This window comes from Nelusetta ayraudi, unplaced genomic scaffold (assembly GCF_046127955.1).
Source record: "Nelusetta ayraudi isolate G7.1 ecotype Tasmania unplaced genomic scaffold, CSIRO-AGI_Nayr_v1 ptg000127l, whole genome shotgun sequence".
Classification (NCBI taxonomy): domain Eukaryota; kingdom Metazoa; phylum Chordata; class Actinopteri; order Tetraodontiformes; family Monacanthidae; genus Nelusetta; species Nelusetta ayraudi.
Genome location: NW_027466177.1, coordinates 1,653,390 through 1,676,024, shown reverse-complemented (window position 1 = coordinate 1,676,024; position 22,635 = coordinate 1,653,390). Strand labels below are relative to the sequence as shown.

At 48.4% G+C, this 22,635-nt stretch overlaps 3 protein-coding genes across 3 annotated transcripts; 1 reads left to right on the top strand and 2 right to left on the bottom strand.

Annotated features, from left to right (window-relative positions):
• Positions 1-301: 301 nt before the first annotated feature.
• Positions 302-10,112, top strand: wasf3b (WASP family member 3b). Its single transcript, XM_076050268.1, has 9 exons — positions 302-450; positions 4,512-4,668; positions 6,545-6,679; positions 6,762-6,915; positions 7,645-7,762; positions 7,955-8,136; positions 8,240-8,518; positions 9,050-9,369; positions 9,910-10,112. Exons 2-9 carry the CDS (start codon positions 4,536-4,538, stop codon positions 10,065-10,067), a joined length of 1,479 nt encoding a protein of 492 aa, XP_075906383.1. The 5' UTR covers positions 302-450; positions 4,512-4,535; the 3' UTR covers positions 10,068-10,112.
• A 5,120-nt stretch (positions 10,113-15,232) lies between these two features.
• Positions 15,233-17,900, bottom strand: gpr12 (G protein-coupled receptor 12). Its single transcript, XM_076050271.1, has 2 exons — positions 17,305-17,900; positions 15,233-16,384 (listed from the first exon to the last, which is right to left on the bottom strand). The coding sequence occupies exon 2, from the start codon at positions 16,370-16,372 to the stop codon at positions 15,347-15,349; it is 1,026 nt and encodes a 341-aa protein (XP_075906386.1). The 5' UTR covers positions 16,373-16,384; positions 17,305-17,900; the 3' UTR covers positions 15,233-15,346.
• Positions 17,901-18,432: 532 nt separating this feature from the next.
• Positions 18,433-22,354, bottom strand: usp12a (ubiquitin specific peptidase 12a). The gene is made up of 9 exons (XM_076050270.1): positions 21,996-22,354; positions 21,096-21,176; positions 20,772-20,985; positions 20,405-20,640; positions 20,227-20,303; positions 20,043-20,126; positions 19,756-19,953; positions 19,475-19,553; positions 18,433-19,381 (listed from the first exon to the last, which is right to left on the bottom strand). The coding sequence occupies exons 1-9, from the start codon at positions 22,041-22,043 to the stop codon at positions 19,280-19,282; spliced, it is 1,119 nt and encodes a 372-aa protein (XP_075906385.1). The 5' UTR covers positions 22,044-22,354; the 3' UTR covers positions 18,433-19,279.
• Positions 22,355-22,635: the final 281 nt, after the last annotated feature.

The following is a 22,635-nucleotide window of genomic DNA, read 5'->3' as shown; positions in this document are numbered from 1 at the left end:
CCAGAGTTAAAGTCAAATTTCTTCGCATATCTTCTCCTCTCATGTGCTTTTGTTATCCTTGTCTCAAAACATGAAATAAATTAAAACAGAACGGGACACAGTTTCCGAAAAAGAGAGAAGAAAAAAAAAAAAAATACCGTTAAGCTCATCAGCAACGCCCAACCTTAGCCCCGCCCTCTTTGCTAGCAACACTACTATCCGGCCGTAAAGCCAGTCCTGTCACTCAGACTGGAAAATAGATTTAATTGGTTTAGAAGAAAGCCCGTCACGTGTTAAAGCCCCTGTCCGGCGACGTGATTGGTGGACGCAGCCGGCAGACACGTCGTTGTCCTCAAAGGATTTTCCCCCGGAGTGGCCAGACTGGCTGGGGGGACACAGGATGGAAGAGCTAATGGGAGTATCTAACGGGACATGCGGACGGGTTGAGATCTTCTAATAATTGAAGTACTGGTGAGGGTCTTATGCTACTTTTTACACTCCATAATAACACGTTCGATGGAAAGGGTGAAATCAATGTGGCTCTGTTTTTTGACTGCACTCTCGTTTGTCCAAAGTATATATATATATATCTACAAAAAAAAACTCGACTCGTTATAAGCTAGCTAAAACCAAGTGGTCAGTCGGAGCGGAACCCCCCAAGTGGTGGATAATAGACGGACACAAACATGCCCTGAATTTCTGCATTTTCCTTTGTGTGAATTTGGCCAATATTCATAGTTGGTGGTGCGTGCAAGTGTAACTCGGACGGAGGAGGAGTGGTGAAATTTCTGATTAAAACTAGCGGAAATCCACGGCAGCCGCGGCGGATGAACAGATGTGGGTCACTCCATCAGTAACGGGAAGCGACGGTGCGGAACAGTGATTGATCGCGGTTGCCATTAGTTTACCAGCGTGTGTGTGTGTGTGTGTGTGTGTGTGTGTGTGTGTGTGTGTGTGTGTGTGTGTGCAGTCAGTCAGTCCTAGAAGCATGTGTGCGGAGAAAATCAGGACTATTGCTGGTGAGAAATATCCGTGCTGTGGTCTGTTAGAATGTAACATAACAATTGCATTTATGCCGATATAGAAATCTCCAGATATTGCTCATGATTATACCTGCATCGCATTTTTTAATTCATTTGTCAATGTCATAACAAGGTAAAAACCATGCAGAGTGCACATGTGTTAGGACATCATTTTAGACACTGTGCCAACTTCTAAACTCTAAAAATGAACTGGCCTATTGTTATGCTACATCCGCACCATTTGAGCACTCATAATACAGATAATAAATGAGTCATCAGTTTTGATTGGCTGTTTTCTGTTATTATAGAGCCAGACATAGAAGTTAAACTTTTGACCAAGATCCTCTTACTCTCCATCCAGAAACCTCCTGAATATTTTTAGCCTTGACTTCCTCATGAATGTTTAAAGGACAGGTCGCCCCAGCGTAATATTGGGGTGTTCTTGGATATGGCACGGTGTCAGACTGCAACCTCTATCTGAAGGCCATATTTAGGGCAGTGTGGCCTGACGTAATCTTGAGCTGCATTTTTCATACATTCAGCAGCGAAACAGCCAGCAACACAAGAGGCTGCGGCTCGGCTCATAAATTCCTAATGACCGCTCAAATCTTAATGGAGTTCTCACATCTGTAGTAAGGGCCTCCTCGGTCCCGGCGGGTCGCCGGAGAAATACGGGCGTCTTGAAAGACTGGCGCAGGAAGTGTGTGTTTTTACCATAAACGACCGCGAGGATCAAAAGCGGCTCCCCTGCTGATTGGACGCTTTACATCCTGCTGATGGGACACTTAAGGGGCTACCTGGTGGCGCCTGTGTGGGCGTGTTTCACGTGTTTTGCGCGCCTGCTTTACCTAAAGCTTGCATGATGGGCTGTCATAAATTAAACAAGTGTGAAGGGAGAGTGCTCGCCAGCACGGGAGTGAGAATCCGTGTTGGAGATGATAAGCTGGTGTGTTTCTCCACAGCGCGGGTGTTTGTGTTTAGGCTTTGCTCCGCTTTGCTCTCACCCCCTCAACCCCGGCTTTCTCCCAAAGCGAGCGGCGGCTGAAGGAGGAGAAGGAGGAGGAGGAGGAGGAGCAGGAAGAGGAAGAGGAGGAGGAGCTTTTTCTGGCAGCGCTTTCATGGCAAAAAAAAGTAGATGGGGGGCCGTAAGAAGGTCGGCGAGGAGGAGGAGGAGGAGAGGGGGATGCATGGCAGAGTCGGCGCTGTTGCCGTGTGAACGGAGCTCCATTGTCCCGGGAACCTTTCAGCAGCTTCCCTGAGGTCCCCATTCGGACCCATCCCCCCACCTAATACAGTCCCTCTCCCTTCACACACACACACACACACACACACACACACACACACACACACACACACAACACGGATAGTCGCACACTTCACCCACCTCTCAGTGTTCCTTCACAGTGTTTCCTGTCATTACACCACACTGTCCCCTCTCACTGTCTCCTCTCTCTCCTCCTCATCCCTCTTGGTGTCTCTCCAGGCACTCTACCCGGCCTCTTTTCTTTTCCCCTCGTTTCCCACAAGCCTCGCCCGGCCCGGCCCGGCCCTCCTCCCGCCCTCCCTCCTCCCGCTTGCTCATTATTTTGCCTCATTTGTGTGATTGTCATGCTACACAGACAGCAAGAGCAAAAAAGAAAAGAAAAAAAGGACTGAAACCTCCTCATTTGTGCCACTTCCTTTCTGTCCTCAGCCGTGTTTTCAAAGTGTATTTGCAGGCTCATAGCTCCAAAGGGACTCGTGGCTTCTTACTAGAAGTTGACTGTACTTAGTTGACTGTAATTTTTTTTGCACCATAATACAGAGACAAAAAAAAAGTGCTAGAGAAGTAAAAATCCCAAAATGGGCTTATTCAAGGAAACCTCCAGTCTAAAATGAAAAGTAAAAGTATTTAGTGTTTTTTGTGCCAGCATATCAATTCTTTAATTTTACCCTTTGTTGTCTTTTATTGGCATGAGGCTGCCTGGGTTTTAGCGGGGGGTCGCTGGCTGAGAAAACAGGGCCAGATGAAGACCTGGGTGGTGGGAATCAGCCTCTTCAACACAAGTGTCCCCTTCTCTTGTCTTGGCCAGCTGGAGTGACAGTAATCTGGTATCACCGCAGTATCCAGCAAAGCACTGCTGCTTGCTGAGCTTATTGGTCTCCATCTGAAATATCTGTCATCCTACATCTACAATTCCTACTGATGACAATAGCAGTTGTTATGACAATACTAATAGTTGTATTAATTCAACATTTCTGCCTGGTCTGCCCTGCATATGTGGTGTCTTCAGCTGAGACAATATTTGAAGAATATTTTTAGACGTTTGCCTCATCGCCAGAGCTCCTCTTTCTCCCACTCTCTCATCCTCCCTTTTCTCTGTAGTGGATTATTTATTAATATTGTGTGTGTAGTAAAAAAAAAGAGAAAAAAAAGCCTCTTGAACTGCACTTCAGACTAGATTCAAGGAAAACATTTCTGTGAGACGCTCCCCAACCAGGAGCATTTCCATCTGTCTTCCTGTCCGTCCTCATGGTTTTCTTCTCGGGCCAATGCTGCATTGTTCTGGCTGAGTGCTCGGCCAGGAAGGGGGAGATGTAACACAAGGAGGATGGGGAAACAGGAGGCAGGCTGGGTCCGAAAAAACAGGAAGCAGGAACAGGCCGCGATAAGATGGCCGCTATGGCGCGCAGTGATTAACGCCGCGCTTTTGATGCTCCAATTTGGAGTTTGGATGACCAAGTCTCTTCGCGTCGGCAGTAAATCAGCAGCGCAGAGTAAATTCCTCTTGACGTGTCCCGTCGCTGCCTGTGATTCTTGGTGTCTCTCTGACTGTATCCCTGAATCTCTGTTTGTGTCCGGGTTCCAGCTGGGCCAGTGACAAGCCGGTCTGGGATTAGCTGGCATCTTCTCTCCCCTAATGCTTTAATCTCTCTGCTGGTCACACCACAAGTCTTCTGCTGTCGGGACACTATTGGTCATTGCCGTAAAAAAAAAAAAAAAATGCATTAAAAGACTTGCTGATGCTTTAGGAGATGTGACGTGCTCTCCATATTATCATTATAAGTTGGTGATGTGTTTCAGAAAAGTTCAGGAAAATCGGCTTTGATTGAAGGGTTGTTTTCTTTTTTTCTTTCTTTTTTCTTTTTGTCTTTTTTTTCTTTTATTGAAAAAAAGGGAAAAATAAGGTAAGTATGCACTACCAGTCAAAAGTTGGGACCCACCCTATGCATTCAATGTCTTTTCTTTCATTCTCATGACTATTGACATTGCAGTGGCTCCCTGAAGGCATCAAACCTACGTATGAATGCACATGGAATTATGTAGGAAACAATAAAAGCGTAAAATAACTTGTTTTATATTTAAAATTCTTCAAAGTAGCCCCCTTTCATAATAAGCATATTTAGAGTAATTTGTGTCAAAACGTTTGGCTGCCAGTGTATTTTTGAAACACATCCAGTGTGTAAAATCCCACTAATCACAATAAATTACAGAACTGAACAGCTTGTTTCTTTTGTGTCTCTCCGCAGTGCGTGTCGGTGTGAGGCCTCGCCATGCCGCTGGTGAAGAGGAACATCGAGCCGCGCCACCTCTGCCGGGGGGAACTCCCCGAGGGCATCGGCAGCGAGCTGGAGTGCGTGATGAACAACACGCTCTCGGCCATCATCCGTCAGCTCAGCAGCCTGAGTAAGACAAAAGCGCCGCAGACGGCGCACTAAATTGCGCGCTGACTCTTTGTGGCTTGACAGGATCACATGCCCTCACCCGCTAATCCCGAGGATGTGATTGATTTCGGGTTCGCCGCGATTGCGACGCCCGGTGTCGCTGGAAGGCAGAGTTGCAGTTCTGGTAGAACAGTCTGGGGGCAAGGAATAGACTTATCCCAGCAGCCGTGTGTTTGTGTGTGTGTGTGTGTGTGTGTGTGTGGGTGTGTGTGGGTGTGTCTTGGTATTTATCAAAGACCTTTTTTTCTGGTATAAACACAAGCTGACCAGAGCTTAATCCCTGAGGGCTGGTGATGGGAAGGGGCCCCCTTCCAACCAAGGCTTGTAGATAAAGTTCAACACAGAACATGAGAAAAAATGCATGCACTTTGTTGACAGCAAAGTGTGGTGTGCTAAAGTACAGTGTGTCTAACCCTTTTTTTTTTTTTTTTTACTATTGAGAATTTACTTCCCTTTGGAATTCACTAGAATGTAGTCCTAAGGTCAAAACAACTATAAACGCTGCGAGAGACTGAAGGCTGAGCTGAAGGTCATGGGTAGAAACAAGCACTCAATCTAAATTCAAGCTACCACATACTTGAGGATTTTAAATCAGCTTTGCAGATCTTGCATTTGGATATGATAGGCTGGCAAGACACTGAGTTTGTAATTACAGAATAAAACAGAAATAGGAGACAAATTAGATGAAAAAAGTTGAAATTTATGCTACAAAACAAACATACAAAGAAGCAGAATGGATTCACTTGTCTTTGCTCAATGCGTGGTTGTGTGTTCATATCTTGGTGTAATTGATTCGGCAGCCATCAGAGCATCAAAGGCGTTCATCTTGTGACCCAATGTCCCTCTCACGCAAATACAGACAACTAGAAACCATTCTTTCCACTTCTGGAACCAGTTCTGCCGCCTCCTGGGCCTGTCGTTGGGTTACGATTCCTCATTGGGCCTTTCAACAGCAGCTGCTGCCGCTATATATAAATGTCCACAATGGCCTTAAGTGTAGCCTCCTGCGCACACTGCACACAGCGCATGTCAGCGTGCTCATGTGTGTTTGTGCGCCCTAAGAATCCCCAGGAGAGGTCAGAGTTGACAGGCTCAGCGCGCGGATCTGAGGCTCTTCCTTCCTTCCTTCCTTCCAAATATTTTCCCCCTGCAGCCCATCCTGTCAGCGGGCGGGACGCAAATAGCCCTCAGCGTGTCTGTCTGTGTGGCTTTTCCGTGCCACGTTTCCAACAAAGTGGTCTATTATTAAATTATAGCGTTTAAACGTCTTTGGCAGGTTTTCAGCCTGTTGTTTGTTTCACCCGAGTGTTTCTATGTCATAATAACTAATTTACCGAGCGCGCAATAAAAAAAAAAAAAAAAGAAGAAGCATTTACCCATCAAGGCCCGAAACCCACAGAGGCTCATGCTTCATTAAGCCCATTGTTTTTCCCCGAGGCAGATGATTATTACAAAGCAGGGTCGTCTCCACTTGTCTACTTAATTTCCCAAAAACTCGCGGGACGCGAGCATAAAAAAAAGGCAGCAACGGCGTTTAGAATGTTTTAATTTATCCAATCATTTCTGGGCTGCTTTGCTCCTCGTCAGCCAGACTGTGAGGCGGTGAGACTGCCTCACACAAGTCATAGCAGTTCTGCTATCAATAAGCCCTGTTGCTATAAAGAGCCGCATCAGACGCCATTTCCTGCACCGGACTCTTCAAGAGTTCACGTTGCGTTCCATTACCGTCGTATCGATCGGACTCCGGCCCCTCGGGGGTCCGATCGACTCCACACACTGACCCGCGCGGGCCTTTGTATTTCTCTCAAGTATCCCATCTCTGTCCCGGTCATTTCCAGGTAAACATGCAGAGGATATATTTGGCGAGCTGTTCAACGAGGCCAACACCTTCTATCTGCGTGCCAACTCTCTGCAGGATCGCATCGACCGGCTGGCGGTCAAGGTCACGCAGCTCGACTCCACGGTGGAGGAAGGTCGGTGCTGGCATGGCGCTCGGCTAGGGCTGGGTCCGTTAACCCTGTGTTTGTCGCCTCATTCTCCTCCCTCTTCTCGCAGTCTCCCTGCAAGACATCAACATGAGGAAGGCCTTCAAGAGCTCCACCACTCAGGACCAGCAGGTGGTGTCCAAGAGCAGCGTGCCCAACCCTGTCAGAGAGATGTGCAACCTGAGCGACAAGCCGCCGCCCCTCAACATCCTCTCCTCCTACAGGTCAGAGATGTGAACGCGTGTCCGGAGCAGTTAATTTTGACAGCAAAATCTGATTTAATTTTAGTCATAGTCTTTTGACTAAAATGTTATTTATTTTTAGTCATAATTTAACCATCTAAATTGTTTTAGTTTTAGTCTAGTTTTAGTTGACGAAATATCCTAATCGTTTTAGTCGACTAAAATTACAGTAGATTTAGTCGATTCCTGATATCTTTGTTTTATTTTATTTTTTCATATCAAATGTGAAATCTGATTGGATCTCGTCTCTGGCAGACAAAATGTTAATACACCTCGTCATCATCTCAGTCCTTGTGAATTATTTTTTATTTAGTTATCGTCTGGTTTTGGTCAGAAAAAAAGGTTGTTAACAGAGGCTGTGCGTCCCACTTCATAACGTCGATAGAGGAAACAGTAGCAACACCGTTCCTGATTTGATAATGGAAAATCTCTGGCCTACATTCACAGTGAAGCAGCACTTTTGCTGCTCTTTGGTTCCTGCCTTCATCCAGCGTGCTTTCACAGCATTACATATTTAGCACCCCTGCGGGAATCCAACTCCAAACCCCAAATACACAGCACGCGATCTTCCTCTTCCCTCTGTTTCTCTTTTTTTTTTTAAACTAAAAAACAAGCATTTACATTGTTAACTTCGAACGCCTTCCCACAGGCCACACAGTGTCTTGAAATTACCTCCCACCTCTCGTTAACTTCTCACTTTCTTAATCACAGGGACGATCACAAGGAAGCGCTCAAGTTCTACACCGATCCTTCCTACTTCTTTGACCTCTGGAAGGAGAAGATGCTGCAGGACACAGAGGACAAGAGAAAAGAAAAGAGGAAGCAAAAGGTAGAGTCATTCCTCAGAGATCTCACAAATAGTATTTATCATTCAGTACATTTTTTTTTACATTTTTGATAGTTTGCTGATGTTTGGCCTGTGCCCAAATTCAGTTCATATTTTGAATGATCAACAAAGTGCCGTGAGGGATCTGTTTTTCCTAAAAGAAATGCACCAACGCTCTCTTTGCCCGCACGTTAGGAGCAGCGTCGTTGTGTGGATGGGACACTGCAGAGGGAGGTGAAGAAGGTCCGCAAGGCGAGGAACCGCCGCCAGGAGTGGAACATGATGGCTCTGGACAAAGAGCTGAGGCCGGACCACCGACACACCATACACAGGGACCGAGGGGCTTCCTCTGAGGGCTCCATGTCGCCGGAGAACAGGTGCGCTGCCTTGCTTCATCTATTTACAGTTTTTATTGCTTCACTCCAGCTTTAAAATCCGTTTTTCTCCGTTCCCTTCTCACCATCTCCTCATCTCCTGCAGGGGCCACGGCCTGGATCCACACCACTACCCCAACTCAATGAACCACGCCGGCCACGCCCACACCTACTCGGGCCCCCCGCCCAGCGTCCTGGCCGCACAGATGGCGGCAGGGCACGGCCCTCGTGCAGGAGGAGAGCACGACGGCCGGGGCCGGAACATGATGGCCTATCAGGGCGGGACGTTGGGCCGCCCCCACCACCACCACCAAGTCCCGCTGCCTCCTCCACCTGCTGAGGCCATGAACGGCGGCTCCATGTCCCTTCCACCATTGGACTACAGGTAAACATCAGGGATCAGGGTCAGGGACATTTTGCATGTTTTAAATTATGAGGGATTTAGATCTGGGCGACACGGTGGTGCAGTGGTTAACACTGTCGCCTCACGGCAAGAAGGTTGCATGTTCAATCCCGGGTCTGGGCCCTTTCTGTGTGTTCTCTGCAAGCCCAAAAAGAGGAGAATATGAGGCGGCCGTAGTGAGAGTGGGGGTCCGCCCCCCTGGGTGCAGGGGGAAGCGGGTATAGAAAATGGATGGATGGATGGATTTAGATCCTCGTTCATAAATTCCCTCATTCAGTGCTGGTGATCTGAGTTAGCGCTGCCACCTAGTGGTGTACAATCCTAACACGTTGAGATTACGCCATAAAAGTAATTACTTTTAAATTACTCCTTTAAAAAGTAATCAAATTACTTCTTCAACTACTTGCTCGGTGCTTTGGAATGAACTTCATTAAAGTGCAAATTTTGCAATTCCATATATTGCCTCTGTCCTCTTAACATGAATGAATGTTTGACCTCCCTACTTTCTTGCAGCATGGACGGCTACGCCAACACCGGCCCCCCTCCCCCGCCCCCAGCGCCCCTCATCCCTTCTGCCCAAACAGCCTTTGCCTCACCTCCAGGGGGCCCCATGTCCCCGGGGCCAATGGCCGGGGTCGGCGGCTACGCTCTGCCCCCGCCACCTGTATCCGGGGCGCACGCCGCTCCGCCTCCCCCTGGTCCCCCACCTCTCCCCCTCCCTGCTGGTGCCTCCCACCTCACAACCCACAAGATGGCCTCCGCCGCCGCCGCCGCCCCTGAGAACGCGGCGGTCAACGATGCCCGCAGTGATCTACTGGCGGCCATACGCATGGGTAAGAGCGCTGGCGCGAGCGTGTGTGTGTGTGTGTGTGTGTGTGTGTGTGTGTGTGTGTGTGTGTGTGCCCGCAGTGCCCACAAGTGCTGTTTTTATTATGCAAATGTGAGTGTTCTCCTCAAAGCAACATTCATTTGTGTAACCTTTTAAAACTACCTTGAATTTAAATGCTGGACCTCGAGTGCAATCAGTGCCGTTTCAATGAAGCAGTATTGAAAGTACGATGTTGGAGAGAAAGCTTTATAGACAATTTCAATTTACTTTGTGTTTCTTGTTCGTTGTAATTGTAGACAGTGACATTGCGTATTGTAGTTACTACAGGGGTGGGCAAACTATTTGACTGGTGGGGCCACAATGGGTTCTAAATTTTAACATAGGGGCGGGAGCAGCTGCAGATGGATGGAGTGTTTTGGTGAGCCACCTCGTAGGAGGAAAAAATATATCATGGCATATGTAGTCAAAAACCAGTCAAAAGGTTTGCCCACCCCTGGTTTATCTGGAAACCCATCTTGTCGACTCACGTATTTTGTTTTTACAGGCATCCAACTGAAAAAGGTTCAAGAGCAACAGGAGCAGCAGGCCAAGAGAGAGCCTGTGGGCAACGACGTCGCCACCATCCTGTCGCGGCGCATCGCCGTGGAATACTCAGACTCCGAGGATGAATCAGAGCTGGAGGAAAACGACTGGTCGGATTAACTGTGTTTTTTTTCATCTTTAAAGACAAAGGGAGGATAACCACTGGAGACGCGCGAATCAGTCCGTCACACACTCACTTGAAAGAATGCCCACTGTACCACACCCACGCGGTTGTTGCACACTTATTTGCTGGAAACACATTGAACACCTACACAAAAGTCACACGCTGTAGGTTGATATAAGCTGAATAGTCCAAAACTGGAGATATGGGGGTGTATTCAACGTGCATAAACACTGAAAAAAAACACTCAAGTATACTAAAATGCTGACCACTGATTTAAACACTTATTTAAAAGAAGCATCGTGACGACACCCCGGTGGCTGTTTCTCTCTACCTGACGTAACACTGTACCGGTGCTTCTTTCATGCGTAGCTGAAGCTTGAGAGTGTTAGACCGTTTAGAAACCTTCCTCTTGAGCTAACCGATGTAACTGTCTTTTCTTTTCTTTTTTTAAATGTTTATACTGAAATACTTGCTGTAGATCCCGAGTTGAGTTTTTAACACGTCGATAACTGTAAGTGTTGATGATGGAGCCGCCAAGGGGGGGAGGCAAGGCTGTTTAAACGCTGCGTTCCAGGGCCGACGGCAGGGCGCTCTGTTAAAAAGTCGCATTGATCCCGAATATGAGATTTGATCGACTCATCCGCGTCCACAGTCGATCGCTGCTGTGTGGGAGTGGGAGGGCGCGGGGTAGCCCGGTGGTGGCGGAAGTCATGTATATGCTAGTGTGAACTCTGTAACCTTTGACCCCCAGAGAAAAATAAAGTGATGAATGAAGGATCCCGTCTGGACCGACGCTCGTCTGGCTCTTTACTGGACGTCACTCACTCACAGGCGAGTCATACCTGTCTTTGGAGACTTGGGTTACCATGGCGACGGCACAGCCAAGATGGCATAGCCAGGGAAACGAGAAAATGTGAAAAGTGGAGGGGGGGTGGAAGTGCGGAGAACAAATTAGCCGAGGCAGGAGTTTTATGCACAGCACATTTGTTTGTTTTTTTAATACAAAAATTAACAAGATTTCTCAATTGAGTGAACAAACCAAAGCAATAAAAAGTACAACCAACACCTTGGAAAAATAGACACCACGTTCACACAAACCTTTTTTTTTTTCCTCATCTTTTTTTTTCTTTTTTCTTTTTTTTTTTTTTTTACAATATCTCAGTTAAGTTAGTGCATGTTGATTATCGTTTCTATACGTTTCATTTTGCAGATACTTTATTCGTTGTGCCATTTTTATCTCAAAAATAAAGTGCATTTCACATTGAAAACTATGCATACGTCTACACAAGATGCTGTTACCGTGGTGTCCTACCGCCTCCTCTTCCCATCCCCCACCCCACCCCTCAAAACACACACACACATGCACTCACAGGCCCTTGAGAGTTTTGATATTTAGCTCTAGATTAGTTACCAGCAAAAAGATGCCCTCCTCCTCCTCCTCCTCCTCCTCATAAACAAAACACCCTTCTGTTTTTGGCTACACATTTTGCCAATCCCTCCCTCCCCCGATTGCTGCTTCAGAAACAACTTTGTGTATTATTACACTGTGAAACCATTCATCAGATTAACAGGTGCTGTATACAGACACGGAGTACATCCAAAATCACAGCCTCTTACTATTCTTGGATACGAAGCCCTTGTTTACACCTGCTCAACAATTTAAAAACTCTCGACAATACTGTCGGCTGCACGGGAGGAGAAACATTCACCAGGCAGGAAAAGTTGTACACCGTCTACATTTGCACCCCCCCCCCCAACCCGACATCCTCCGCGCGGGGATCCGCTTCCCGTCCCTCGTTCGTTAGCCAGCCTTCAAACTCTGCTGCATATTGAATCACAGAACTGAACAGAAGAGGGATTCTACCGTCAACAGCCAAGGTGGAGGAATGTCATTCAGAGAGAACTCGTTTTCAAAATGGTGCGACCCCAAACTCGTACCTTCCCCAAATTGGACCGGCTTTGGTAGCACCATGCACGGTGTATTCCGAGTCCCTCCTCTTCGGCATGCCATATTTACAGAAACAAAAATGAGTGGAGGAGGGGCACATCAGTTAGACAATTTGATTATTACTACATTCAGAAGAAGGCTTTTACAGCGCCGATATATTTATACAACTCCAGAATTGCAAAGAATCCAGGCCGGACAACAGTGGGAAAAAAATAGAACTTCTCAATGAATATAACAAAATAGACTTTTTTTTTTCTCCAAAGGTAAAGGAACAAGAGTTTGTGATGGGTTGCTGACGTGCCAGCCAGACCTGTTGGTGCTCTTTGAATAACGACAGGATTTTAGTCTGACACTGTGCACAAGTTCACATAAACAGGCAACATCCCAAAACCTAAGAAAACGCTGCCGGGCCTCCTTGCTAGCTCTCTCTTTATTATTATTATTATTATTATTATTATTATTATTATTGTTATTATTATAATTATTATTATTATTATTATCATTATTATTAATAATAATAATAATTGTAGTTCTTATAATTATTTAGCTCAATGCACCTGATCTTGGACCAGAAGTACGAAGACTGCTCAAATGCCTTCACTGTGGCCACTGAGAAGAGAGGCAGTAAGGAGGTGAGAACGAAGCATTGTCTTGATATTTGGAAGTGGCCTTTTTGTTAGCTCATAGAATCATTCAGAGGTCACCCAGCGGACGCCTGCGACAACCAGATTGATCGAAAGTCGTGTTCAGCAAAGTAGCGGAATCGTACAGCAGGACGAGGAGTCCAGTTCACTCAGAGTCCCTCTCACTTTGGCTTGAAGTGCTGGAGCTTCTGCATCCCTATAGGTCCAATCTGTGGTCAAAATAGCTCTGCAAAACACGCGACGAGGCCACTTCATTTTAAGAAATGACAGGAAGACTGGCAGCATTATCCCCAGAGGTCAGGAGGTCAACAGGAAGTTTTCATGTCTCGGCCCCGTTCGACCTCCCTTCCCGGCCCCTCCGACAACATGAGGAGACTGATTATGGTCTGCTGAGCTGCTGGATTACAAACACACACACACACACACACACACACACACACACATAAACACGCATGTCCACGCACGCGGGAGGCCGTGCAAGTCAGTCAGTATGATGTGGGTTTGTTTTTTTTTTTCAACACGAGCCCCTGAATTCCACACTGACACTCAAGGCAACAACACTGAGGACGGTTCACTTGATTACAAAAAGTGTTCACAAATTCATCCAAGGAAAAAAGAAAGAAAAAAAATACACAATGCGATGAATGAGGCAGTGGTGACAAATGAGTCGTTTGATCTGGTCCGCCGTGGAATTATCATCCAACACTTATTTGAAAAGATCGATCCGCGGGGCATCACTTGCAGCTCCGCCACAACACAGCCGCCGCCCGAGTGACCGTTATGGCACTTCAAACTACAAGAGGAAAGTCACGGTGGGACACTGATGTTATTGCTGTCTGAGTATTGCTGCAGGTCTATAAAATAACTACCGTTCAGAGGCTAGTTATTGCTGACATGATGCCGTGGGAGCGAGGGATCAGCGAGCATGTTGGTGATGAGCCTGCAAACCTACTTTTGAGGCAAAAAAAAAAAGTAGAAATATAAATAACTCAGAGCAGCTGGCATGTGGATTTAGACTGGAAGAAGCGCTGTCTGAACGCCCAGTAGATTTGAAACTTTCCAGCAACATTGTAAATAAAACCCTCTATATATATATTTCTCAAAGGGGTGGGTCCGACATCTGTGGCCATCTGGTGTTTCCGATTGATCGCAATAGAGCTCCACAGTGGGACTCAGATGCACAGTAAGTGCCTAAAGTCATGCTAATGTCGGGGGACCGTGACACTTGACCCTTGTGATGCACTTTAATCAACTAGAGGTGTGCATGTCGCATGCAAATAACACTCCAATCATGCAATCGGGGTATTACGTGGTCGGTGTGACGCTCTATAGGAGCCAAGAGCCAAGATCAAATGTCACCGCAAATAATCCACTAATGTGTTTTCACTTCAAATCTATGCTCGTGTTTGTAGATCTAGAGATTCAGCTAAGACAGAAAAACACTCTAATTCTCATTTTCATTATCCTAAACACTGACTTCTGACATCCTTTTGCATCATCCTAATTAATTGTCTGCGAATTAGTGGGCCCTCACTCCGATCAACCAAAATGAACATTACATTACATAACAGCCTCCATACATTCATAAAGTCACGAGTAATCTCCAATTGAACGTGAAAGACAAGGGGACTATAAGGTGGTTACATAATCCGATGGTCATTTCTCCTATACATCCCAATGATGCCTCAGTCCTTGGTCAAAAAAATAAAACATAAAGGAGGGGCCAGTGGCCATGTCTCCCGGTGGGCCTTTTGTCTCGAGCCTCCTGAACGCCAAGCATGGCTTAGACACATTCACGCGCACCATCCACGGACAAAAAGAAGAAGACGAGAGATAAATTGGAGAGGCGAGGAGCGGAGAGGAGAGGAGAGGAGAGGAGAGGAGGACACGCAGTGGTTTGGTTCTCCTCCACCGGCGTCTGTGTGGAGGACGCAGGGCGCGGATCACAGAGCGCCCGGGGTCTATTTTTAGCGCCACCGCGCGCGACTATTTAGCTTTCGACGCACGTTCCGAGTGCAGCAGTGGAGGATGCCGGGATGCTGCTCCACAGACGGGGCTTTATGTGGAAAGGCCTGCGCATTCATCCGCGGCCTCCTTCTCTCCCTCTCTCTCTCCCGCAGCGCACGCACCGCTTTGTTAATCTCCCCGTGCGCTTTTACGCACGCAAACGCTCGCTTATGCACGCGCGCGCACACGCACGCACGCACGCACAGGGGCGCAGACAAATAATCCTGCCGTGCCGTGAGGAGGAGGGGGGGTAGAAATAAAAGCACGTGTCAACCCCCTCAAAAAACTCCAGTGCTGATAACTATATGCACATTTGTTTTTGTTTTTTTAAATATCTATATACAGCGGCTGCCGGTAACACGTGACACTCTGCGCGCGCTCTCTGCAGAACAGAGGAAGGGCGTGGCTCGGGTTAAAGAGGGGAGGGTGGGGGAAGACAATGAGATACCTACGCCCTGGTGTGGTGAGCTAAAGAGCGCCTCCCATCCAAACTAGTGACCTTCTGCCAGCTGCTCCCCTCCCCCACCACACCCACCCTGACCTCCCACCCCACCGACCGGTGCTACCGCTCTGTTTTCACACCGCCAGGACCGGGCCGGGGTGTGCGGAGCAGAGCTGAACCCAGGCCGCCTCCTCGTCTCTCTTCCCACCTGGCTCTGGCTCCGCGGTGGGGGCGTCAGACGTCGCTGGGGGTCCGAGCACGCTGGGCCACGCTCGCCGGAACGCAGCCGCAGCACACCAGCCACAGCGCCTTCTGGATCTCCTGGTTGCGGAAGGCGTAGATGACGGGGTTGATGACCGAGTTGTAGGTGGCGGGCACCAGCGTGGCGTAGGTGTAGAGCGGCGGGTAGGTGTAGTCCGCGATCAGTGAGTAGACGGTGAACGGCATCCAGCAGGCGGCGAAGGTGCCCAGGATGATGGCCAGCGTGGACACGCCCTTCCGCGTGGTGACGTAGTGGGGCGTGGCGGCCAGGAAGTGGTGCTGCAGGGCGATCTGGTGGGCGTGGCGCATCACGATCTTGCAGATCTGTACGTAGAGCTGCAGCATGAGGCCGAAGAGCAGCAGGAAGGAGACGGAGAGCACGGCGATGTTGTTCTTGGTGAGCGGGCGCACCACGCTGCACGTGGCCTCCTCCGCCAGGCAGTTGACGCCCGTGACGGGCAGCAGGCCCAGACACAGCGATAGGCCCCACAGCAGCACCAGCATGGTGTAGGTGAAGGCGGCCGTCCGCTCCGAGTTGTAGGTGAGGGCGTAGTAGAGCGACAGGTAGCGGTCGATGGTGATGGCCAGCAGGCTGAAGACAGAGGCGGAGAAGGAGGCCACCACCAGGCCCACGGTCAGCAGCTGCGCCGCGTCCGAGCGCAGCAGGTAGGCACAGGTGAAGTGGAGCACCAGGCCGAGGCCGGCCAGCAGGTCGGCCAGCGCCAGGCTACCGATCAGCAGGAACATGGGGGCTCGCAGGGCCGGGTTCTGCCAGATGACCAGCACCACCAGGGCGTTCTCGCAGGCGATCAGGGTCCCCGACGAGCACAGCACGATGTCCCAGGGGTTGATGAGCAACGGCATCTGGCTCGGGGGGAGCGACTCCGGCGGGAAGGTGCCCAGGCCCGTGCTGTTGTCCACCAGGCCCCCACCTCCGCTGGCCCACGCCGTGGGGTCAGGGGTCAGCCAGCTGGTTGTGACCGCTGGCCCTTCACTCATGGTGCCCCCCGTCTGAAAGTGGCAACAAACGAATACACTGATTGTCAGGTTGTAGGGGGTAAAAACGGGAAAACAGTCGAGGTGGATTTCACACAAATCTGAAATGTCTGTCAAACTAATCTGCAAATGTTACTATTTAATGCAGTCATGACAGAAACAGTGATGTCTGCCCCGTCTCCCCTGTGCACACCTGCTTTTCTCATTAAGAAGCCTTAGAAATAAACAAGCCGTATTTTCAGGTTCCTCCTCCGGCTTTGAATAATAAATAACTGTGCAGCATGAAGATTTTGTGTGTGTGTGTGCTTGCGTGCGTGCGGAAGACACTAAGCTTGTCACGCATCTCACCAGAGGAGTGACAACTCGGTTCTAATAACTCGCAGCGGCCTGCAAAATGCTGCGGAGCGAACGCACACGCACGCCGCACGCAACCATCAGCATCCATCTGCGCCCGAGAATGGAATATTTTAAAAAAATATATATATATATTAAGAGGTGCGCGTCTTGCACGTAAATAATCAAGGCGGCCTTACAAGGCGAGCAACTGTCGATAACTTTCTGCCACCGCCGGCAAAAAAAAAAAAGCCAGTCAGGCTGCTGTAGGACTGCCGGAGCTGCTCTCCACGCACGGTACTCGCCATGCAGGTCCATGTCGTCTGCATGCAGCCGCCATGGATCCATCCCGTCGTGAAGCGGGCTAAGGGATGAGGGATGAGGGAGGGACATATGGTGCCGCTTCCACTATCTACACCTTGCACAAGAGAGACGCGGGAGCGGCTCCACGTCAGCACAATGATGCTGGAGGAGATGGAGGTGATGCAAAGAGGTGTGTGTTTGTGTTGTGTGTGTCTGCGCGCAGGCTGCACCCCCCTCCGCTACATGCATGTACAAAGATGCTCGAATCCGCCGTCAGTTTGTCTGTCGGTCGGCCTTACCTTGACTCCGCGAGGTGAGACTTCCTGGCCGTCTATCTGGAGGAGCTGCAGCCGCCCGAGTCCATCACATGCGGCGCGGATGCTGCGGCGCAACCCGGGGGACGGATGGAGGATGGAGGGGCGTGTGCGTGGGTGCAAACGCTGCTTCTCTCTCCCCTGGCCTCAAGACGGGGAGGATGGATGGATGGAGGAAGAAGAAGCAGGAGGAGGAGGAGGAGGAGGAGAGGAGCGAGAGGCGGTTAACGGCGCATTGCCGTGGACTGCGGCTGTGCGGGGAAGCGGCGAGCGGAGCTTCGGCGGAAGGGAGGAAGAAAGGGAAAGGAGGGGGGGGGGGGGCGGGGGCGAGGTGGTGGTGTCGATAATGAAGGTGGAGTCCCAACTGGGGTCGGTCCCCAAAGACTGGTTACACACCTACTAAACGTCTGGCGAGTGTCTTCTCAAGGACAAAGACAGGTGTGTGTGTGTGTGTGTGTGTGTGTGTGTGTGTGTGTGTGTGTGTGTGTGTGTGTGTGTGTGAGTGTGAGATATGGGCTGTTTATGAACACACAACGCAGTCCTCCCTCATCCATATAATGTATGTGTGTATACATATAAATATATAAATATGTATCTCTCTCCATGTATAAACATATCTATCGATCTATCTATCGATAGATATAGATATCTGTATATGATGCTGACCGTCTCTGTTTTCTGAAAATCAAGATGCCGAGGGCACAGAGTCTCTTTCCTCCCGCGACGCCCTGCTATTCTGGTCCTGTCTGTGCTATTAACAGCAGACCTGATGTGTGTCACCCTCTCCCTCTCTCTCGTCCTCCATCTTCTCTGCCCCATCCCTCCATCCTTCCAACAGCGCGTCCTGCACGGCAGCCGCTGAGGACGGACTGGTGTTGGTGGTGATGATGTGGTGGGACACACGTGATCTTTTTGTCGTGTGCTGTGCATGTTTCCCCCCGCGCCTCCCCGACGCACCTAGGTTATAGTTCTGAATGGATTAAAAATAGCTCCTGTTGCAGTGAAGGTTGGTGGGGGGGCAGTGTGCTGCCAGGTAGCACCGCTGGGGGGCGATGCTGAGCCCTATATGAGTCATCAGTGCGCACCTGTGGGACACAAAGGAGCACGCCCAGCTTTCAATCTGGCTGGCTTTTATTTCTTTTTCTTTAAAACAGAAAATAATCGCTTCACAACAGGCCTTTTTTAAGCAAACCCTCACATTAAACTTGCCAACACCTACAAAATGGTATCAAAAGTGCACCATAGTGTTAATACATATTCGTTTTTTTTTTTTTTTAACTCTAACATTTTCCAATGATAATATTTTCTTGTTATAATTATACAAATAACATCCTGTACACTGTAGAAATATACAACCCCCATGTGCCCGATCAGTGGCACATCATCCCACACACATCCTCCGTTCCATCATCCATGTTTCAGTTAATCCCAAAAAGCAGAACAAACAGGTCAGGGCGAGTTAAGACACCAGGCCAATATTACATTATATGAATTATTAAATACCGCTCCTCATTCAAACCCACATCAAAAGGCAGAAACAAATGAAAAGAAAAACCCAACCAACATCTGTACATCCCTCGAGCCTCGCAGTCACTTGAAAAACAATCGTGACAAAGTTTTCATTCAACGTCGTCTCATTGTCTCAGAAGCAGCAGCAACGTCGGCGGCGGCGGCGGCGGCAGCAGCAGCATCCAGCCACAGTGGAGGAGGGGGGAGAGGAAGCAGAAAGGGACACAGAGGCCGGAAAAGTGCAGCTGGTACACAGGTGGAGGGGAGGGCTGAGGTTTCCACAGTTGAGCTGCAGTGCTAGGTACAAGCACAATAATGAATTACAGCTGTGCCGGCTGGTGAAACACCCATGAGAGCCGCCGCGGTGCATTTACAGTCCGCTGCACCCCAACAGAGAGGGAACAGAGCGATATTTTTTCTCATGGTTTCACTGCTGAAACGAAAGCACCGCTCAGTCCCTGGACTGGTAAAAGAGGATGTAACCCGACTCAGAGTTCTTGGAGATTTCCGATGTGAGACCGTAGAACTCCTCTATAGCCTGTGCATCAATTTTCTAAAAGAATGGATGAAGAGCACACAGCAGGGTCAGGAAACAAGGACGTGCTGCAGATGTCACATGTTTGCACACGCGTGTGAACTCGCTCACCTCTACAATGTCATCGTCAAACAACAACCAGAAGTCGTGGCTTTTCACGATGGCGATGTAGTGTCCCCTGTTTGGACCACTGCGGGGATAAAAATAACGTAATGTATTAGTGTTGCAAAATCAACTTCAGTCTCTAAGATCAGAACTCCTTTTAAAGAAGAAGAAACTGTTTATTTTCTTTATCTCATTTGTTGCACAGACACATTTGTCGATTCTGGCTGCTTGCTGCAAAGGTCAAAGTAAAGGTATTTCCTTCCTGCTGTGTGGTCGTGTCGACGCACCTCCCACAATGCACCACAACAGCAACCAGGTCGTAGAGTCTCTCCGGATTGGTGGCGTCCCCGGAGGTGTTGAAGAGGCGGAGCTCCAGGGGGAAGACGACGCGGTAGGACAGCTTGGTGTATCGCTGCAGCTGCTCCATGTACTTGAAGCGTTTCAGGTGCAAAGCCAAGATCATCGGCAGCTTCTTCACACGCATCCTATGTCCCAGACGCCACAATCAGACGATGCATTTCCAAAAACATTGCCACGGCTGACAAGTCCATGCAACCTCAACACGTGTACTCACCTCTTGTGTGCCTCCTGCTTACTTCTACATTCTTCACAGTAATATTTGTATTCACTGCACAGCGTCTCTGTGTTACTGAATCCTCTGAGAGCAGAAAAAAATATTATATTACAACAAAATTGTAATTGCATGAATCACAAAGCCCTGTGCAGTGCAGTCTTGCCAATATGTGTGATTACTTTACCTGAGGCAGTGGGTGATGGAGGTGTTCTGTTCGACATCCACAGAAAGATCCAGGAAGTCCTCATCTTTGCTGCTTATCTGAAGACAAAAGCAAAGCTTGATGCAACAGAATCAGTGGCGACGAGGTGTCATGTGTGCAGTTTTGCTCCACAGAATTAAATCCGACAGGAGCCTCTTACCGTTTCACAGGTAAGGCAGCGCGTCTCATTGGTCAGAGTTCCTTGGAAAATCTCATGCACCCATGTCGGAGCAGGGTTGGCATTGCTGTTGTTGTTCTGACAGTCCAAAGTACCGTTGGCGTGGCGGCCATTGGTCTTTTCCTGCTTCCTTTCCTCCTGAAGCAGATCTGCGATGGTGTTGAGCAGGTAGTTCAGAAACTCGTGGGCATCCTGTTGCATGTAGTTGTCAAACAATTCTGGTGAAGAAGACAAACAAAGACGTCAGCGCTCAGAATTATGAGAGCCGCAAAGGTCACCCAGGGATAAAAGCAGTCAAGACGAAACTCTGCAGTCGTTTTTTTCTTTCCCTCTGTCAATTTATCCTAACCGTTCTCCTTGCGTAGCCGTGTGATGAATTTTTTGGGTGGTATGACCCCAACTTTTCTCTTCTGGTTGGCAATACTGTGGAAGAGGTCGGCCAGGCAGGTGAGCAGGTTCTCCTTCCGACGGGGCTGGCTGCGGTATGCCAAGATCTTCTCCCGAAATGGCCGGCAGAAGTAGAGAGCCTGCAGCACCGAGTTACAGTAACACGTGTTCCCAAACTGAAATGACCAAAGGCAGGGAATTCAGTAAGTAAATGGCAACAGGAAACTGACAAAACTCAAGATGATTGACACTAGTGTGTCGGTATACTTCAAGTTCATACACGTACATTGACCAAGCCAAAGTAGTGCTCATTGACTGGAAACTGCTCGGATCCAATCTCTTTCTCCAGTGCAGAGGCATTGGCGCCCTTGTAAATTCATTAAAGAAAAAAACAAAAAAAACAAAAACATATTCATTAAATAAAACACAAAATGACAAACAATGCAATGCCACCATCATGTGCTTCACACTTTCATGATGACTGCTTAGCTCAAGGGCAACTCTTTGATACAACTGGAAATATGATTGATCTGAATATGGCAAGATGCGATTCAATATATAAACAGAGAGTGAGGGAGAGAAATAGAGAGAGAAATAGCGAGAGAGAGAGAGAGAGAGAGAGAGAAAAGAGGGAGGTAGAGAGAGGACAAGCAGTTGGAGCTGGTTCACAACTGCGTCATTGACGGCGTTAAAAAAAAAAATTCTCTTGTTTTGCCACTCCACAATAAATCTAGTTATTCACCAGTCACCGAGGACAACAAGCCGATTCTTCGCCACTGTGTGTGAAACCATCCATTATCCAGCTGTAGCTGTAGCTGTAGCCTCTGCCATGGCTTTAGCCTTCGCGTTAGCCTGTTAGCTCAGAGCCTCAGCTGCAGCAGGTGCACTGTCACTGCGCTAAAATAAACTGTAGCAAACGGCGTTACGGTTCATAGTCACCAAACTAAGATTTTAAATACAGCCATCTTTAAAAGCCGGGCTGATCTAGCAAAATACACTGGATCGGAGAAGTAGTGGGTGGTTACTTTGCTAAGGTGGAGAAAACTGCTGGGCTAGCACACACACTGCAACACTAACACATTTACTCTCGAATTCCGAACATTTAAAAACACGCGTCGGTGCGGTTACGGTTTCCTAATGAGCAAATAGCAGGGCCGATGTCACAACGAGCTTGTCGTGCACTCACCATGGTACAAAAAGAGGCAAATTTGGAGACTGTCATTAGGATTTCCATTCGACTAGCGCCATCTTCCAGCACACAGCAGCGCGCTGACAAGACTCGCTGGGCGGGCGGGCTGGCTGGCTCCACTCGTGAGGGCTGGCAGGCGAGCGGAGGAGTCACCCAGCAGCGCTCATGAAATCGAGAGCATCAACTTCCAGTTCCCAGTCACCGCCTTCCGTCTTCGCATAGAATATCCAATCACAAACATTAGTGATCTGGAGCCAAGCTCCAGTTGCTCTCTGAAGAAAGACTTGTTGCTTTTAAAAAATAATAATGGCAACAAAAAAACGATTTCTAAATCCTTACCAGAGAGAAATTCTACGCATCATTGATGAGAACGTTTTTTTTGTTTGTTTTTTTCTTTACGCATGCGCGTCACACATGCCTGCCTGCGAATGAACTTTGCATTTAAAGTAATATATTTTTAGCCGTCTATATATGTGTGTGTTTTAATTTTACTCGTTCTACTTCTTCAACGCTATAATATGATACACAACAAGTCAGCGCAAACCAGCGTCAGTCGAATATTCATTACAACTGATTGTGGGCTACTTTGACAACTGATAATTGTGGTGTCATTATGTTCTTGTACATAAACGCGTTG

Coding starts and splice junctions, on each gene's coding strand:
- gpr12 (XM_076050271.1), bottom strand. CDS start 16,372: ATGAGTGAAGGGCCAGCGGTCACAACCAGCTGGCTGACCCCTGACCCC.
- wasf3b (XM_076050268.1), top strand. CDS start 4,536: ATGCCGCTGGTGAAGAGGAACATCGAGCCGCGCCACCTCTGCCGGGGG. Junction 6,916..7,644: donor AACATCCTCTCCTCCTACAG/GTCAGAGATGTG, acceptor TCTTAATCACAG/GGACGATCACAAGGAAGCGC. Junction 8,519..9,049: donor CTTCCACCATTGGACTACAG/GTAAACATCAGG, acceptor ACTTTCTTGCAG/CATGGACGGCTACGCCAACA.
- usp12a (XM_076050270.1), bottom strand. CDS start 22,043: ATGGAAATCCTAATGACAGTCTCCAAATTTGCCTCTTTTTGTACCATG. Junction 20,127..20,226: donor TCCATCACCCACTGCCTCAG/GTAAAGTAATCA, acceptor TTCTGCTCTCAG/AGGATTCAGTAACACAGAGA. Junction 19,554..19,755: donor GTTGTGGTGCATTGTGGGAG/GTGCGTCGACAC, acceptor TTATCCCCGCAG/TGGTCCAAACAGGGGACACT.